Source organism: Otolemur garnettii, unplaced genomic scaffold (genome assembly GCF_000181295.1).
Source record: "Otolemur garnettii isolate 467f Iridium unplaced genomic scaffold, OtoGar3 scaffold00083, whole genome shotgun sequence".
Taxonomy (NCBI): domain Eukaryota; kingdom Metazoa; phylum Chordata; class Mammalia; order Primates; family Galagidae; genus Otolemur; species Otolemur garnettii.
This window is the reverse complement of record NW_003852478.1, coordinates 5,488,195-5,508,350: the sequence shown is the minus strand read 5'-3', so window position 1 is coordinate 5,508,350 and position 20,156 is coordinate 5,488,195. Positions and strand designations below refer to the sequence as shown.

Here is a 20,156-nt window from a genome sequence, read left to right as displayed (position 1 = left end):
GGAGAGAGCCCAGAGTGAGAGTATGGGGGGGGGGGGGTGACTACAGAGACAGGAGGGAGAGAGCCCAGAGTGTGTGAGTGTGTATGTGTGGGGGGGAGTTCCTTATTACATTTCTGGGAGTTGGAAACTGAGTTGACAGGGATTAAAAAGTGAGAAGCTGCATCCTAGAATATCCGAGAGCTGAGGTTAGCAACCGGGCAGGGCCCAGGAGGAGCTGGGCTCAGACTGCAGCTGCCGTGGAAAGCAGAGGACGGGGGACATATGGGACTGAGAGCACTAATCAAGCACTGAGGGGCCACCCATAGAAACAACTGCACTACGGCCCCACCGCCCCTCCACCCTCCACCAGGTTGAAGTGAGAGAGGTGCGTTTATCCTCAGCCCACCCAGCCGGCTCTATCTATAGGAACCCGAACGCAGCTTGGGGGCTGGTATCCAGGGGGTGGGGCAGGGGGCTGGGGCCTCCCCATCTGCTGCCACAGCCCACCCGCGGCACAGCTGTCTGTCAGCCACCCTGGTTCTTCTCACATTCATTTTTCTTGAATAATACTGACCTACAGTTTTTCTTTACATGATTGGTTGGGACAGTCAAAGTGAAAACTGGCACCAACAGGAGCTTTCAGTTATTCCCCAAAGTCAAGACATTTCTCTATCAGGGGGAGACAGGACAGGGGGTGTGGGGACAAAGGGGAGGCACAGATGCAGGAATGCCACCTGCACACAAACTTTTAAAGTATGAATCACAAAGAACCACTCAGAGAATCTAAGGAACCTAAATAATGTGGTTACTTAATCTTTATTCCAAAAACGTCACCTTTCCGCAATCAGAGAGCAGCAAAGAAGAAAAATTGCGCCTTCCTCTTTTTTATTTATTTATTTTTTCCTTCCTCTCTTTTAAAAGAAAACAGAAGTGTGGCTTATACTATAAAAAATATATATGTTTGCTCATAAAAGAAGACATGCAAAAAAAATCAGAATAGCTATGCCATGGGGAGGCATTAAGTATACTTCCCATTTTTTAGAACTTCCTCTTTATAACGTATTTTCGTAACAAATGTGAGTCAATATAGGAAAACAAGTGATCCTCATAATCACAGTGGTACGAATGCGAGAAAGCTCCCCATCCACTCAGCACCCACCTGCCAGACACCTGTAAACTGTCCATCACTTTTACTAGGAATACAGACGGTTTCAAGGAGATTAATGTTTTAAGCAAGTAAATAGGACAACAGATAAACACAACGTGAGTGTTTCCACTTCATCCATACCCTGCAACAAAATCCAGCTCTAACTAATGAAAGCAATGAAGAAGAATTTACTAGGCCAAGACACTGGGGTAGCTCACAAAAACCCAAAGAAAAACTACAGGAATCAGGACTGCATCCTTGCAAGACATCCACAAGAGAAAGATGCTCTTCTCCCAGCCTCCATCTGAAAATCTCTGACAGGTGTGTCTGACTGGCTGGGCTGGGTTACCTGCCAGCAGCCTGGACCAATCTGTGTGGCCAAAGGAGCAAGGATCTCATCAGAAAATAGGGTAGAATGTGGGTAGGGCACAAATAGCCCACAGGGGGAAAGCCTCATGATACTAATAAAAGGAGATCAAAATAATTTATCAGCATGTTCTAGGGTGTATTAAGAAGGCTATTAATTTAATTACGGGGCTTAAAGGACGTACAGAGCACGTGACATGGAAAGGTGAAGAACAGCTTTCCAGGCAAAGGGACGGTGAGTTAGTGTCTTTTATCCTGCAGGCAGCAGGGACTTTTCAGAGGGAAAGAGGAGAGACTGTTGGGGACTAACAGACGTGACAGGATCTAGTGGGGTTTACGGTGAGACAACAGAGCACACGGCGTCTGGTCTGCCGCAGAGACTGATGGCAAGAAAACCGGGTTGAAGGTTGTTGGAAAAGTCACAGTGACAGGTTATAAAGGGGCTCAGAGAAGGGGGAGGAAGAAGAAAACTAAAAGCCTTCAGCTCCAGCTTTTCTGAAAATCTTTTCCTGTTCTGTTTTTTACAACATTAACAACACAACAAGCCCCAGAATGTGGTCTTACATTATCCAGCCCATTGTGCATGTACAGTGAGTTGCAAAATGGAGACAAAATTTAAGACATTTTAAATGACAAAAAAGAACATTTTCTGCTAAATGATCTTCCCAAATAGAGACACTTAATATAAAGAAATACCCACTGCAGAAGGTACCGGTTCAAAGCAGCAAGGCTTATTTTAACTTCTGTGCCTCAACCAAATAATCGCCCATTATCAGCACTCTAAATAGGTTTCCTAGCAATCCCAAGTATTTCTCCCAAGTGCATGTCATCTTTTCAGTTCCCTGCTAGTGTTCTGAATTCTCTGGCTTAGCTGCTGGCTATAAATAGGACAGTTAGTGATTTGTTTCAGCTATGTCCCCCCCCCACACACACACACAAACACACACACCCTAAATTAGAAAACGCACACGTTTTTAATTCCTTAATCTCCTCTAAGGTACTCCTTTTATTTTCACAAGCGTCAATTTTAGATAATGGAGATGATCACGTACCTGCATATTCATAGAACCACTCTAAGCACCTCTTACTGGAGAAGGCTTCCTCTTCAGTCTTGATTCTAGTGGAATCGTACTTTCTATACATGCTAGAAATTGAAGAAGCAGTTTTAAGTTACTTAAAGATAGTGAGTTCTTTTAAGCAGCAGATAATTTTTATTCTTTTACCCAAATCAGTATCAATCAGTATTTTAAGTACATTTTAAACATTTTATTTCCTGCAATTTACAGCCTTCAGCTGTTCTAACGCCAGTGCTTAAACACAATCATCTCTCATACAGAATTAAATGGTAGGCACTTAATACAAGTTTCTCCCTGATTAACAAAGCAGCAGTGAAATGTGAATGGAACAGACATGTGCTGTACTCCCTCCCCCCTCACTGGGCAGAACCAACGACAAAATGACAGTGACACATAGCAAGGAACGTCTCGGTCTACTCTCAATTAATGACCCTGAAACGCACTGTCGTCTCTCCACTAAGTTCTCCTGACTGTGTCTTCCATGTCAGGTTGGGAGCAGAGCACAGTCTAAGGAAGAATCAACTCAAGAGATGATTAAGCAAATAAAAAGAAACATCAAATCATGCCCAAGCTTCCAGGGAAAAAATAAACTCAGGTGTAACTTTGACAAGAGAAAGAGTCCCTTGGATGGTTTCTTGATTAGTATAAGCTTAAAAACCTCAGGGGACCGGCTTCGGCCTTTGTGGTCCAGGCCTAGCCTTACGGCCACTCCTAGCACAAGCTGGAGAACTGAATCAGAAAACACAGCAGCCCCTCCCGCCATCCGCGACCTTCCCTAGGAATTCCTTATTCCATGATACCAGGGGCTGAACACAGATACTCCCTGTGCAGAGAGGGGAGAGTGTGGCTTTAAAATAATGGTTTGGAAATGAAACTAAGCATATATGTTTTTATATCCCTTATGTATACAGGGTGGCCATGAAGTTCACGTGCAACTTTAAATAGTTGTAACTTGGTGTCTTACCAGTCAGGCCAGGCACAGAGCAACCTTTCTCTCATCAACCTTAAACCTGAATTTATTCTTTCCCCCTGCCCCAGAAATTTGGACATGATTTTTATTTGCTTTATCATTTCTTGAGTTGTCTGATATTGGCATGATCTAAATAGACTATTTATATAATAGTCTAATATAATAGTCTAATTCCTTAGACTAACTAAAGTTGCACACGAACTTTATGGCTACCCTGTACGTAAATTACCCAGTTATGTATGTAAGCGTTTAATAAATATACTTTTTATATAGTATGCAAGATATAATAAAAATCATATACGGTCACCACTCAGCATACTCAGGGAACTGGAAACAGAACCCTGGTTATAACCAAACCCACTCAAGTCCTCTTTAAGGACCCATGTATATGAAAAGTCATCACCCTACCAAGACTTTTAATCCACGTTTTGGTTTAAAAAAGTCTGCATGTAAATGGAACCATGCCATTCAAACCTGTGTTGTTCAAGGGTCAAGTGCATAATTCTTTTCTATTGAATATTTATTCCTGACATAGACATTCACCAAATTACCAATATGCACCTCTAATTAGAAATACTGGGTTTTAACACCCAAAAAAAGGATATTAGATGTAAACTGCTACCTGTAAGTTTGAAAGAAAGGTGAAAACATACTACCTGGAAACAAAAATGTATGTTGGCAAGGGCTCAAACCAATATGCCCTAATCCTGGGCCTAGACATTTCTATCTCAGCTCAAAATTGGTCAGGAGCCTGGAGAACTATGTAGGACACCGTAATATTTAAATTTAAAATTTCTCTACATAAAGAAAAGGCTAAGACCATATAACGGAGCATCACTCAACAAATAAAAGGAATGAAATCTGATACATGTGCTTATCTACTTGGGTGAGCCTCAAACACATCATGCTAAGTGAAAAAAGATATAAAAGACCATTTATATAAAATGCCCATGAAAGGCAAATCTGTAGAGACAGAACATGGACTAGAAGCTGCTTGAGGCTGGAGTAGAAAAAGGGCATCAGGGATCTGAGTGGGATGATGAAAATACTTTAAAACTGGCTTGAAGAGATGGTTTGCACAACTCAATTAACTTAATAAAAAGCACTGACCTGTACATGTAAAATGGATTCACCTAATGGTATATAAATAGAGTTGTTTAAAAAAAGACCAAGACTGAAACTCGGAAACTACAATTCAACTGCCTAGTTTTAAATCCAGCTTCATCATACTCAATTATATTAGCCTGTAGTGAAAAAATAGTAAATGTTAGATAGTCACAAAACACTACGTGATTGTTAAAATTTAACAATTCTCACCACCCTAAAAGTGTCAAGTAACCCAGCATCTTAAAGTTGAAAATCACTAGTCAAATGATTGCTGGTGATTATCTTCCAAATCACAACTGGCTTCTTTTAGACAAAATTTTCTATTCATTTGAGATTTAAACAGTGACATCACATTTACATTTTCAGAGTCCATCTCTCCATCCCTCTGACCCACTTGAAGTATATAAAGAATCACAGCAAGAAAGAAACAGAAAATCTCATCTAAATTTCCTGGATTTATATATGTGGAATTCGGGGCCATTAGTGAAGTGACCCACAAAGACAGGACAGAGAAAGATGGAAGAAGGTAGAAAACTTTGGACTGTGATGTCTGTTCACTGTTTTTAATTATATGTGGTTTTTTGTTGGTTTTTTTTGCAGTTTTTGGCCAGGGCTGGGTTTGAACCTGCCACCTTCGGCATATGGGGCTGGCACCCTACTCCTTTAAGCTACAGGCGCTGCCCTGTTGTTAATTATTTAAAAAAAAAAAGAAAGAAAGAAAACTGTGCTGGGCATGGTGATTCGCACCTGTAATTTTAGTACTCTGGGAGGCCAAGGTGGTGAATTGCTGGAACTCAGGAGTTGGAGCCCAGCCTGAACAAAATGGAGACCCTGTCCCTACTAAAAATAAAAAACAACTACCTGGGCATTGGGGCAGTCTCCCCTGGGCCCTGGGGCAGGCTCCCCTGGGCATTGGGGCATGGCCTTTTTCTACTCCAGCCCTCAGCTGCTTGGGAGGCTGAGGCAGGTGGTTCACTTAAGCCCAAGAGTTTGAGGTTGCTGTGAGCTACAATGATGCCATGTTACTCTATCAAGGGCAACAGAGTAAGACTCTGTTTCCAAAAAAAAAAAAAAGGAAGGAAATTACTTATTAAAATCAAGAGTTTGATACAAAGATACCAAAAATAAATAAATCTAACAGGCTTCTGGAGTTATCAAAATTAACAATTCACTCATCTGAAAGAGAAGTGATTTAAACAGTCTTGTTTTTCAGTTTCTACCAAATTCTCATCCATCTGAGAATGAACCTCAGCTCAGCTGACATTCCAGGCAGGTATAGAGCACTGAGTCCAGGCAGCTCCTTCAGCCTTGTGGCTGAAGTGAGGGAGGCTTAAAGAACAGAGACCAGGGCAGCACCTGTGGCTCAAGGAGTAGGGCGCCAGCCCCATATGCTGGAGGTGGCAGGTTCAAACCCAGCTCCGGCCAAAAAAAAAAAAAAAAAAACTGCAACAACAACAAAAAAAAGAACAGAGATCAATTCTGTGGTCACTGACATGGACAGGCAGCCAGGCTTTAAAAGGAGAAAAACCAACTGTACGATAGTTTTGGTCGGTCAGTAGATTAAAACTTTAACCTCTAAGAGCTCATTACTGAATTTGTTATGTTTTATAAACCCAGACACAAAATAAGTATCATTAAATAATTTGAAATTGCCTGGCAGAACCAAAGCAATATTCCAGCAGACATCCGCACACTTAGAAGACCCACACTGGATCAGGAAGAAACATGCATTTTCAACACGCTTGCCATCAGCTTTGATCTGCTGTCTCTGGGCCGTACCTATCATGTCTACTTTTCTTGGCAGATAAATCATCTCCAGAGGCAGGTCTTCTCTTTTTCCTTGGCGGCATCACTTTACTAAAGCAGTCTGTAGAACTGCAAGACCGCAGACTTCCTGCAAAACCAATCACAGAGCAGGGAGTTACGGCAGAGCACTCCCCAAGACGAGTGTTGCTAAAGGAGAGATTTTCATGGCTTGTTCTATAAAGGGGTTAAGACGTTATCTGTAAATGCTACAAAAAAGAGAGAAAATGGTTTTTAGTTCCTCTTTGGAAAAATGTTATCATCAAGAAATAAACCTCGCAATGGCATACAAACAGTACTTTCCACCAACTCAAATCCCACCAAAAGCAGAAGTTATCACAATTTCAATTTACTCTCCCAAAATACTAACATAAATCATCTACGCTTTGTGCCGCTCGTACGTGTCAACGTTCCTTCCAAAGGAACCGCACTGTCTCGCTGGTGAGGCCTGTCAGGAGGCGAGGGCAGGGCGGCCGGCAGCCCCGACTCTAAAACACACATAAGCACATCAGCCCCAACACTCGTAAGCATCAAGGGCTATGACTTAAAAGAAACAAAAAACAAAATAGGATTTGGACTTTGGGGGCAGAAGACTGAAGCAATTTTGAGCAAAGTGTCTACAGTGATTCTCTCCCTTGTTTCTGCCAGTTGAAGATTCTGCCATTTTCAGTGAGAAGTGCAACTTTCATTCGGTAAAAGACATTAAAACGTAGTAACAACAGATAACAGTAAGGTGTCAGACACTTCCTGGGACCTCATGGAGAGCCAGGCCCTGCTCTTAACACTTGTGGGGACTAAGTCCCGTCAGCGCACGGCAAGTCTGTGAAGAGAGAATCACGACTGTCTCACGCAGATGCAAAGTGGGGGCAAGTGGTCAACCTGGGATCAAACCCAGGCAGTCGCACTTCCAACTGTTCCACACCACTGTAAGTTACAAGACAATTATCAGGCCATTAAAAGACCCCATCCTGGCACAAGTGTCATCACATATTACGTCACTCAGTTCCACAATAACCCCGAACAGACTAGGCAAAGATATTATCTCTGCTTAACAGATGGGAAGAACTAAGGTTTAGGCTTCACGTGACCTTTCAAGGTCTCAGGAGTAAGAAGAGGTGAGTTCTGGGCCCACATCTCTTCCTGCATCCGCCTGTGGTTGAAAGGCCCTAGGCTCTCAGGAGCCGGGGGCACAGGAGAGCGCAGAGGGGGCTGGGGTCTGAACGACCTGCAGTCCATGGCAGGACCAAGGTCCAGCTCCCCCCCACCCCAACTACGTGCCTCAATCACTAACCTGTGTGGGGCCTGTCTTTCACCATCTGAAGATTAAGAACTATGATATCTACCTCCCGAGATTTCTATGAAGAGAAAACATCCGTTCAGTGAGTGTTTAGGTGCTGAGCGCCGAGTGTAGGTGCCAGTGACAAAGAGAAGCAGCACTAGGACCTGTGCGGAGGGAGGTGGCCCAGGCCCTGCTCACTGACTCTCACGACACAATTCTCCATCACGAAGGCAGTGCTGGCCTCCCTGTTTTTACAAACAAGGAAACTGAGGCAGAGAGAGGGCGAGCAGGTGATGTTGAGTGTGAATCCAGGCAGCCAGCAGCAGAGCCCCAGGTCTCGGCCGTCAACGTGGAAAGTGAGAAACAGAGAACTAAGGACACAGCCCTGGGAGTGTCAAAGGGATAAGAAGAAGGTCAAAACTTGGGCAGGGAAAAAACCCAGGAGAGTGTAACAGCCGGGGAGCCAAAGGAAGGATGTCAGGGAGGGAGTGTCCAACTGCAGCCCAGGCCAACACATCAGACTCAGCAGGGAAGTTCAGCATCAGTGGACTGGCCAGACGGGAGGCCGGACTGCTGTGCCTGGGGACGGACCTGAGGGAGCCAGAGGACACAGGGAATGTGGACAGCTCTTTCCAGATGCCTGCTCTGAAGGCAAAGTGCTGTCAGTAGCAACAGTCACAACCTGGCTAAGAGCAAAGATCAGGGCTAGAATCTGAATCCCAGGTCACATTCAGGCTGCTAAGTCCCCAGACTGATGCACTTCAGGGACACACCAGTTGAAAGCATCCTTTCTGTTATAAGCCAGGACCATGGCCCAAATGAGGATCCTACCCAGGGCCTTGGACTGGAGAGCACACAAGCTCGAGGACCCTGCTTGCCCCTTCAGCACCGAGCCAGGGTCCCAACAGGTTTGAAGTGAAGGCTCTCGGCTGCCCTCTCCAGGAGGACCAGACTCTGTCTTTCCAAGGGTCGGGGTAGGGGACTCTTCAGACACACAAGGCACCCCCATCTCTCCTTCCCAGAAATGCCGTGACAAGCAGAAGAGAAAGAGCCAGAGAGAACGCTGCCCACCACCCCACACCCCAGTCACCTGCTCTGAAAAACGGTGCTCCAAGCACAAATACGAACGCATCCTAAACAGTCCAAGGAACTGTGGACTCCAGCCCACGGCTTGTTCTCCTCTGTCAATGCCTTGGGATGAGGTTCGCAGAATGAAGACGTGCGCTCCACCCAGAGTAAAGCCCCCTATGCTGCCCAGAAGTGAAGACCACCCAGAGTCTTGAGGCTTCTCCCTGGACGTGTGCACGCCAAGGGCCACAGTCAGCTTGGTTCGGAGCACCTGTTCTGGCAGTAAACTCTCCTTTCCAAAAATACTTGCACAGCACAGAGAAAAATGCACTTGTCTCCTCAGTCCATGGGAAGAGGAGCCCTGTTTAAAATGACGTCTTCACCAATCCTCCCAGTCAAAGTCCGTTCACCAGCTCCTCTACTGCCTGCCTCCTCAGACTAACACTGAACCCTACTTGGCCAGCGCAGTTCGGTTTTGGATAAACAGACCAACATAAGTTAACCAACTTTTTCAACTTTCTATTATTTTATTTTCTTATCGATGCATGCTTTCTATTAAAAGTTCTTTGTGAAAGTTATTCATGTTTGAAACCCAAACCATCCCACATTTGGCAACTTATTCTTTCATTTATTCCAAGTGTTTATCTCCTAACTAAGAAGCACGACTTTGGGATCTTTCCACGCTAACCCTCAATCAGGAGACTCACGTGAGAGACTGTTAGGGACGACCATTATCCACAAAGTAACTATCTGTCCGCCTGCCCTGAGGTCCATCTCTATTCAGGCACTGGGTGACCCTGGCGGCCACCTCACAAGAAGCATGAGGTTAACTATGACCCAGGGAGAGGGGACCCAGGACCACGCGGCACAGCTCTTCAAGGCCTAGCCACCCTGGACTCCACGGTGGTAGTGTGAAGTTTCAGGCTAGATAAAAAGTAATTTTTTAATGCTGAAGAAAACAAATTTGCTTAAAATAATTTTCCATCATGAACTCAATCAAGAGAACCTGCCACTCAGCGTGTCTGCCCCAAACCTGCTGTACTCCCACCCCTCCATGACCGGCTCCAGGGGCCTAACAGCAAGACAACAACTGAGATTCTGTAAGTTCATGTACAAAGGTATAAAGGACCCTCCAAAGGGGTCCTCTTTGGTGCACCTGTCCATCCACAGCTAACACAGTATCTTACTACAGTACTAATCAGACACGCAGAGTCATACTGTATGTGCTTCATAAATACTTGTTGAATAAACACGTTCCAAAACACATGTAACTCAAATAAATCAAATTCTGCTAACAAATCAGTACATTTCCTGAGAATTAAACCACCTATGAATAGATAATACACCATTGTTTGAGATTCTTCCCTCCAACTTCTCGTTAAAACAAACACTTTAGTTTCCTGGCAGGTAAAAATTTTTTTAAACACAAATATTTAAGGATTGTGAATATGCAAATAATAAATGTTATAGAATGTTATCTGCGTCAGAGGATCAACTACGTACCCTTGAAAAGCTGCGTACTTAGGTACAAGCCATCTGACAGTGCAGGTAGAGGGGAACGTTAAGGTTGAGGATTTCATGTATTATTAAGTATAATTACAAAGCCCTTTCGAAGTTATCTTCTGTATCTTCATAAACCTGAGAGGTGTTTCTAGGGTTCTATAGTAGACGGGGAATGACTCTAAAATCACCCCATCATTAAAAGCCCTTTCTTAATGATGTGTTGTTTACATCATCTTTAGGAAGGTGATAAAATTTATATGTAGTTTTTACCCAATACTTATGATTTGAGTTTGGGTTCATTTCTATTCAGTGTTTCAAGAGAAATTAAATATTTTTTATTGACTCCATCTGATTTCAAATAAATCAATGAATACAGACTTTCTTCCCACATTAAATACAGAAATACTGCCAACATTTTTTGACAGGCATATCTGCTATTTGTCACAGAAAGTCCATTTTATTTATTTTTTATTAAGTCATATAGACATAGATCATGAACACATTTGTACCTTTGTGGATTCAATGTGTTGATTATCTATCTGTACAAATTGGAGTGCTTACATCCTCCTAATTAACATAGCTTTCACCTCATTTACTTAATCACAGTGTTAAGACATTTGTGTTTAATACTTGATAGATTTGACTTGTACCCTTGCAATATGCTCCATAGGTGTGGTCCCACCATTAACCCTCCCTCTATCAAACCACCCCCCTCCCTTCCCTTCCCCGCCCACTCCCCTTCCCTCCTTCATCCTGGACTATAGTTGTGATTCATCTCTCATATGAAAGTGTGAGTGATTATAAATTGGTTTTATAGTAGTACTGAGTACATTGGATATTTTTTTTCCATTCCTGAGATACTTTACTAATATTTTCCACTTCTATCCATGTAAACATAAAAGAGGTAAAGTTTCCATCCTTTTTTAATGCTGCATAGTATTCCATGGTGTACATATACCACAATTTATTAATCCATTCATGGGTTGATGGGCACTTGGGCTTCTTCCATGACTTGGCAATTATGAAATGAGCTGCAGTGAACAATCTGGTGCAAATACCTTTGTTGCCAATTGTTTTTTTGTCTTTTGGATACATATACACCTAGTAGAGGAACTGCAGGATCAAATAGCAGGTCTACATTTAGATCCCTGAGTGTTCTCCAAACTTCCTTCCAAAAGGAACGTACTGGCTTACATTCCCACCAGCAATGTAGAAGTGTTCCCTTTTCTCCACATCCACGCCAATATCTGTAGTTTTAGGACTTCGTGATATGGGCTACTCTTATTGGAGTTAGATAATATCTCAGAGCGGTTTTACATTTCTCTGATGATTAAAGATGATGAGCATTTTTTCATGTGTCTGTAGACCATACGCCTGTCTTCTTCAGAGAAGCTTCTGTTCAAGTCCCTTGCCCACAATGAAATAGGTTCACTTGTTCTTTTCTTATTAATAAGTTTGCGTTCTCTGTGGATTCTGGTTAACAGACCTTTGTCAAAAATATAACCTGCAATATCCTCTCCCATTCTGAGGGTTGTCTACTTGCTTTACTCACTGTGTTCTTGGCAGTACAGAAGCTTTTTAGTTTGAACAGAAGCTTTTTAGTTTGATCATATCCCTGGGATGTATTTTTGATGTTGCTTCAATTGCCCGGGGGGTCCTCCTCATAAAGTATTCTAGAAAGTCCATTTTAAAGGGCAACTTGAGTTCACCTGGATCAAACCAAAGGCGTTCTAATGTCCATCTGGCCTGCTCTTTTAATAATTTAACTTGCATGTTATTCTTAATAAATAGTCCCTACTTAAGTAGGCATTCCTCAGCTTTTTATTTCTTATAATTTTTCTATTGTGTGGTCTTCAAGTAGAGTTCCTGTCAGGATTAATTTTCCATAAGACACATTAAATTGTGTGCCCAACTTACAGTCATTCCCAAACAAGAGGTCTACAAAATTAGAGAATTTTTCTGACTTTTCCAAACTTAACATAAATGCATGTGCCGTACAAAAATCTCACTAAAGAGTCATCTGGTGAGCTTGTATCGTCACCTCACTCCACGCAGGGACATTCTCCACGGCTCATTCTGCCACTTCAGTATTTTTTATACAGCTGTTTCACCTCACTTTTTACCAAACATGTCACGCAAGATAAAGTAATTTCATAGATTGTCTTTTAAGACCTCTAATATTTTTATTTTATTTTCTTGAACAAATCACTATTTGCTTGAGTGAAACTATTAGTTTCTAAATGCACACTTTTTACCCTGCTATGTAAGATAAAAATTGTTTTCTTGTTAAGTAATTTTGACTCCTGACATTTATCATCTTCCTTACTCATTTTTGTCCTGCTTGGCCTTTTTAAAGCCCACTACCTTTATTTTGAGCTTCTCAGAAATAAAGCACTGATTCTCTCTCTCTTTTTCCGCTTTGGTAGGAGGAAGGCAGAAGCACAAAGGCAAAGTGCTGGAACAGACAGAGCAGGAAGACTCCGGGGCTCTGCCGACTCGGGTCTGACAACACACAGTGGTAACAGGCACTGCTCAGACGACTGCTGAGCCAGACAGTCCAAGAAGCGCCACAGGCCAGTGCGGCGGCTCCCAAGCGCGGGGCCTCACACCTGTTATCCCGGCACTGTGGAGGCCAAGGCAAGAGGACCGCTTGAACTTAAGAGTTTGAGACCAGCCTGAGCAAGGCAGAGACTCCTATCTCTACTAAAAATAGAAAGACTAGCCAAGCATGGTGGTGCACATTCGTAGTCCCAGCTACTCAGGAGGCTGAGGAAGGAAGATTGCTTGAACTCAGGAGTTTGAGGCTGTGATGAGCTATGATGACGGCACTGCACTCTAGCCTGGGTGACAGAGCAATATCTTAAAAAAAAAAAAAAAAAGAGAGGCACTACAGTGATTAAACTTCAAACTTTCTCAAATCTCCAAATGTCACGGATTTCATGTTTAATTTTGAAAGTACACTCTGTCAGGCGCTAGACTCACAAGAGATGCTCTAACAAGAAGGGGCAGCATTAATGAAATGGATACTTCAAGAAATTACTAACACTGGTCAGCACTGACAGGGCATCTGTGAGGTCCCGGGCAGTGCACCAGCACGTCACACCCCAATGCAGACAACCAACGTCTCCAAAGGCAAAACGGGGTCAGGGGGCCAGATGCACTTTCCTCTCTCATCTTCCTTAATCATAACTTACAGTTATTAAATTGCCACGTTTCAGGTTAAATGTTGAGATGTGAAATTACTATAGTAACAACTCTCATTTAAATCAGAAGTTCAAAACTAACTAACATAATGTACAGGATTCGGAACTTAGATGTTTTATTCCCACAGCTACAAGGCAGAGCACCTCAGGGCTTCACAAATGCAAAATTCTGTTTAAAACTCAAAACTCCCCTAATTCCCAAGTTTAAAAAATCCACAAAGCCTGCAACATACTGTTTCAGAATAAGAGAACGTGCTTTCTTAACGAGTAAGAATGACTCTACAAATTAAATTTGTTCCAGCGTTACCGTAGTAGCTAAAGCTAACTACACGAATGTACCTAAGTCAGCAGGAAGATGGAGAGATGGGTTATGACACAGCCACGAATTAGAAAACTGTGCGGCCGTTAAAGGGAAAGCTTGACGCAAGTGCTGCTCTGGGAAGACCTCCAAGTTGTACTCAGCAGCGGCACATACAAACCCGGGTGTGTTTGAAGGAAAAAGACACCGCCATCCTCATCATTTGGTTAACAAATATGCAAAACTGAAGAGTTAACCTCTAGGAAGTCAATTGTTGGGGGACTAGGGGTGGGTGGGAGCTGAGGTGATAAAATGGGACAGAAACCTTGACTTTCTTTGTATACTTTTGGACAATTCTTTTAAAATCCCATGCATATATTTCTTTTAAAATGAATGAAGAAACTGCTTTTGACTGCCCTTAATCGATATTTATTGATAGGAAAAATAAGGTGAAGGGACCCTTGGTGCCCCTGACTCCTGGACCACTCGTGGCACAGTCTCTGTCCCCTTATTTCACTCCTCCCTGTGGAAGGAGAGTCTGGTCTAATCTGTGAGGCTGAACTGAGCAGAGAGCCCCCTCTGAACCCCTTCAGCAGAGCGGGCGAGGATGTGGAGGCTTCTCCCCCCATCCTGCTCTGGGCTGGGACAGCAGGTGTGCTGCCTGTGCTCACCCAACGTGGCCGCGGTGCAGGCGAAATGCTGGGAAGCCTGTGCATCCTTGCTGCAATCCACTACACTCTTTGCAACAAGGCTATGAATAGAATCTCTATCTAGGGCTAATTTTCAATTGATTTTGAACCAGTTGGGAGGAGAAGGTAGAGAGAACCCTAAATCTCAACAGCCTCTAATCATTTAATGAAAATAAATAAAAACCAAACTGTTATAAACATACATGCACGCATAAAAATGTCTGAAAGAACCAACATTAAACCCCATGCTGGGGGAGGCAGGAGGACCGGGAAACGTGAGGAAAGATCATCACTTTTTATTCCATTTACTTCTTCTTTTTTTAGAGACAGTCTCACCTTATCACCCTCAGAGAAGTGCTGTGGCATCACAGCTCACAGCAACCGACTCCTGGGCTTAGGCAATTCTCTTGCTTCAGCCTTCCGAGTAGCTGGGACTACAGGCACTGCCACAATGCCTATTTTTTTATTGCAGTTTGGCCGAGTCAGGTTTGAACCCGCCACCCTAGGTATATGGGGCTGGTGCCCTACTCACTGAGGCACAGGCACAGGCCCACATTCCATTTACTTCTATGCTATTCAAATTCTCCAACAAGCACTGCTATGGCCTGATGTTTGTGGCCCTCTAGAATTTATATGGTGAAATCTAATCTTCAAGGTGTTGGTATCAAGCAGTAGGGTCTTTGGGAGCTATTAGGTCTTGGGCGTGGAGCCCTTGGGGAACAGGACTAGCACCCTTATAAAAGAGGCCTGAGGGGTGGCCTGCCCCTCCACCATGTGAGGGTGCAGGGATGAGGAAAAGACCTGACCAGACATGAAAGCTGCAGCACCTTGACCTTGGACTTCTCCATCTCCAGAACTATGAGCTGTTGTTCATACAACCATTTCTGTTGTTCTCGATATTATAAACAGTTTCAACAGAATTGATACCAATTCTCTGCTGTAGGTCTTGTAGAATTTGGCTGTGAATGCACCTGGTCCTGGGCATTTTTGTGTGGGGAGATTTTTAATTACTAATTAAATCTGACTGACCATTCCTGGTCTCTGCACAGGATTTCTACTGCTTTTTCTTTAGCCCTGGGAGGTTGTGTATTTCCAATAATTATCCATCTTCTCTAGATTTTTCTAACTGGTGTGCATAAAGATATTTGCAGTAGTCACAGATGATCTTTTGTGAATCATCCCTAACAAATTCTATGAAACCAATACCACCCTGATACCTAAGCCAGGAAAGGACACAACAAAAAAAAGAAAACAACAGACCAGGATCACTCATGAACCCAGACGCAGCTGAATCCAACAGCACATCAAAAAAATAATTCACCACAATCAAATGGGTTCTTCCCAGGGATGCAAGGATGGTTCAGCATATACGAATCAACGGATTCACCACATAAATAGAATTAAAAACAAAAACTGCATGATCATCTCAACAGATGCAGAAAAAGCATCTGATAAAATCTAGCACCCTTGCATGATAAAAATGCTTAACAAATCAGGCATAGAAGGAACATACCTCAAAATAATAAAACCCATATAAGATAAACCCACATCATACTAAACAGGGACAAGTTGAAAGCACTCTCTCTAAGAAGTGGAACAAGGATGCCCACTTTCAACACTTTTATTCCACACAGCGCTGGAAATCTCAGCCAGAGCGAGCAGACACAAGGAAAAAAAGTTACTGAACTTAGAAAAGAGAGGGTCAAATTATCCCTGTTTGCTGAAGATAGGATCTTGTATCCAGGAAACCCTAAAGACCTCCAAAAGACTCCTAGAGTTAATAAATTCAGTAAAGTCTCAGGTTACAAAATTAATGTAGGCAAATCAGTAACAATTCTATACACTAATCACAGCCAAGCCGAAAATCAAATCAAGAATCACTACCATTTACAATAGCTGCAAATAAATAAATAAATAACCAAGAAATGTACTTAGCCAAGGAGGTGAAGGATCTCTACAGAACTTCAAGACACTGATGGAGGAACTCACAGTGGCACAAACCAACGGGAATCCTCCCACACTCACAGATCAAAAGAACCAGTATTACTAAAATGACCACATTAGTCAAAGTGATTTACATATTCAATGCAATTCTCATAAAAATACCATACCATTTTTCACAGAATTAGAAAAAAAAACCCTAAATTTCATGTGGAATCAAAACAGAGCTCAAATAGCCAAGGCTATGCTAAGCAAAAGGAACAAACATGAGGGCATCACATTACCCGGTCTCAAATTACACTACAAAGCTACAATACCCCAAACAGCATGGTACCCGGTCTCAAATTACACTACAAGGCTACAGTACCCCAAACGGCATGGTACAGGTATAAAAGCAGACACACACATCAGTGCAACAGAACAGAAAACCCAGAAATAAAGCCAAAAACCTACAATCAACTGATCTTCAACATGGCAGACAAATACATCCACTGAGGAAAGAAGCATGCCCTATTCAATGAATGGTGCTGGGAAAATTGAAGAGCCACATGAAGCAGTGTCCTATCTCTCACAATATGCAAAAATTAACTCAAGATAAATTAAAGATTTAAATATACAACTTAAAGCCATAAAAATTCTAGAAGAAAACTTTAGGAAAAATTCTTCTGAACACTGGCCTCAGCAAAGAATTTATGACTAAGACTCCAAAAGCAAATACAACAAAAACAAAAATAAGTGGGACTTAATTAAACTAAAAAGCTTCTCCACAGCAAAAGAATAATCAGCATAGTAAACAGACAACCTACAGAACATGAGAAAATATTCCCAAACTACACCTCTAACAAAGGATTAATAACCAAACTCTGCAAAGAACTCAAACAAATCAGCAAGAAAAAAATGACCCCATTAAAAAGTGGGCAAAAGTCATGAAAGATATATAAATGGCCAATAAACATAAAAAAACTCAACACCACTAATTATCAGGGAAATGCAAATTAAAACCACAGTCAGATACCACCTTAACCCTGTCAGAATGGCCATTTTATTAAAGTCAAAAAACAACAGATGTTGGTGTGGATGTGATAAAAAAGGAAGGCCGTACACTGTTGTGGGAATGTAAATGGGCACGACCTTTATGGAAAACAGGATGAAGACTGCCTCAAAGGACTACAGTAGACCTATCATTCAATACAGCAATCCCATTACTGGGGATCCACTCGAAGGAAAAGAAGTCATTATATTGAAAAGAAACATGTTTATCACAGCACAATTCCAACTGCAAAGGTATAAAATCAACCTAAGTGCCCCTCAAGTGATAGATAAATGGATAAGGGAACTGTGGCATCAGGTGTGTGGACACCAGAGATTACTACTCAGCCACAAAGAAGAATAAAACAGCGTCACTGGCAGCAACCTGAATGGAAGTAGAAGCCATTATCCTAAGAATGAAAAGATACCACACGTACTCACTCACATATGGGAGCCAGACCCTGTACACAAGTCACAGAGTGGCACAGGGGACACTGGAGACTCTGAAGCGGGGAGGACAGGGGACGGGTGAAAGGACCCCAAATCACTGACTGGCTACAATGTACACTGTTCAGGTGCCAGGGACACTAAGAGCCCTGACTTCACCACTATACAAATCATCCATTATTTAAAAAAAAAAAAAAAAAAAAACACCTGCGCCCTCTATATCTATTGAATTTTTTTTAACGTGTAATTTATAAATTATGCAGTCTAAGGTATTTAGTTATAGCAGCTCGAACAGAATAAAACAAGCATACATTGATACACTACTTTAGTCATTTTCAAAAACCATAAAGTATATGTTAACAATTTTTGCTGGAAGTTGAATCACTGTAGATCAAATCCAAGTTTCTGCACTTTACGATTACTTGCAGTTCCGAGCGGCGATTCTCAAAGTGCAGTTTCTAGAGCAGTTGCATTGATCATGATCACAGGAGCTTCTGAGAAACATCAAACTCTGGAGCCCCACTCCAAATCTGGGGGTGGAGTCTAGCCATCTACGTTTTTAAAAAGCTCCCCTAGATTATTATAGTGCTAGCTAAACTCTGAGAACCACAGGGCTAGAGAATAATTTACAATATTCAAATTTCAGTTTTCCCATTTATAAATCCTCGGGACCTATACCACACACACACACCACCTACCAAATCATTTTCAGTTCCTTTTAAGATTTATTATGTAATACCTTTCAAACTCCACTACTATCGCACCTTTTCAGTATAAACTAAAATACATCAGTAGAGGGGAAAAAATGATATCTTAAAATCATTAGAGAAAATACCTAACCACTTTTATTTAAAGGGGTTAAAGTGTTCTATCATAAACCACAGCCCCAGAACAGATTTCTTACTGGGAAGGGCTGTACCAAGGCTGCCCATACTACACTCTGAAAAACAACCTCAACCAAGTCACAACCTGCTAATGGAGTGTGTTTCAACAAAACAGAGCTTCTGTGGCTAGTATTTCTGTCACAGTTCTATATTAAGAAGTCTGTTTAAAGTTAAGCAGTGTTAGGATGATAGATACCTGTTTGGTGATCGTCTTGGCCAACGTCTTCTGTGAGATTCTGCAAGAAATATGTTCATTATTGACCAAGAAATCACGTGCCAATGTCAAGTTTTCAAGTTCAGCACTTTCATAAGCAATTGATATCTTAATGCCTCATTTTTTATCTAAATTTTTATCAAACAGTTACACAAAATCACTACTTCAAACAGTTGGTAATTTTGTCTTTAAAAGATTGACTTACTAGCTTATTAAGGGTGTGGTAGATCTTATGAATATTTGCCAGTGTTGAGAGGTGAGAGTTCAGCTGAAAGTCTTTGAAAAAAAAAAGGAGAAAATTCAGTGTCATTTATTTCCAATACTGCAAAAAGACCAAACAAAAAAAAAGCTCAAAAGTGAAGACAAGGTTTTAAATTATACCTCAATGAATTTGATACTTACTAACTAAAAAACAATGTGCAATTATTGACCTATCCACTAGAAACAACGTCTGACAATAAAGTTAAATTCCCATCCAAATGTTAAAAGTCCATGAAATTTTCATGTGGACTCTAAGGTAAGTAAAACAAATAACCCAGTAATTGTAAAATCCTGCCAACAGTGAACTTGAACTTAACACACAGAAGAAAGGTATCAATAACGTTAGCAAACTGAACAAATCACACAAATAAAAGAAAGGTCTCAAATGTACCATGTTCGCTTTTCACTCTCCTTCCCCAGAATCACTGGTGCCAGGAGTTTGCTGATTGTACCAGTAATTCTGGGGTTATATAAATACAAGTCAAAAGTTTATGAAAATTTTCACATTTGAGCAAACATCAATATAAGTTTTTTCACAAAGGATCGGGATTTACATTAATTCCCTTTCTTTTCTATCATACATGTTATTTAAAAAGCTTAGTACGATGACCCTGAAAACATACCGTAACTCTCCATATTATGCCACTATGATTAAAACCCACACTTCCCAACTTCTTTCATCACTCATTCCCCAAGACCCTTCTCTCTGCCCCCACGGTCTTCCCGCTGTACTTCTGCCCGCAATGGAGTCCAAGTGTGCCATGTCCCTACCCGCGATGGAGTCCGAGTGTGCGCCTGTCCCTGCCCCCGATGGAGTCCGAGTGTGTACCTGTCCCTGCCCCCGATGGAGTCCGAGTGTGCGCCTGTCCCTGCCCCCGACGGAGTCCGAGTG

The 20,156-nt window shown here is 42.1% G+C and overlaps 1 protein-coding gene across 1 annotated transcript in view; it reads right to left on the bottom strand.

Annotated features, from left to right (window-relative positions):
* The window catches only part of DCUN1D4 (defective in cullin neddylation 1 domain containing 4), a 77,677-nt gene that overhangs the window by 32,626 nt on the left and 24,895 nt on the right, over positions 1-20,156 (bottom strand). Inside the window, 4 exon segments of the mRNA XM_012808103.2 lie at positions 2,545-2,636; positions 6,425-6,539; positions 18,986-19,025; positions 19,209-19,279. Of these exon segments, the coding sequence (XP_012663557.1) occupies positions 2,545-2,636; positions 6,425-6,539; positions 18,986-19,025; positions 19,209-19,279 (318 nt within the window).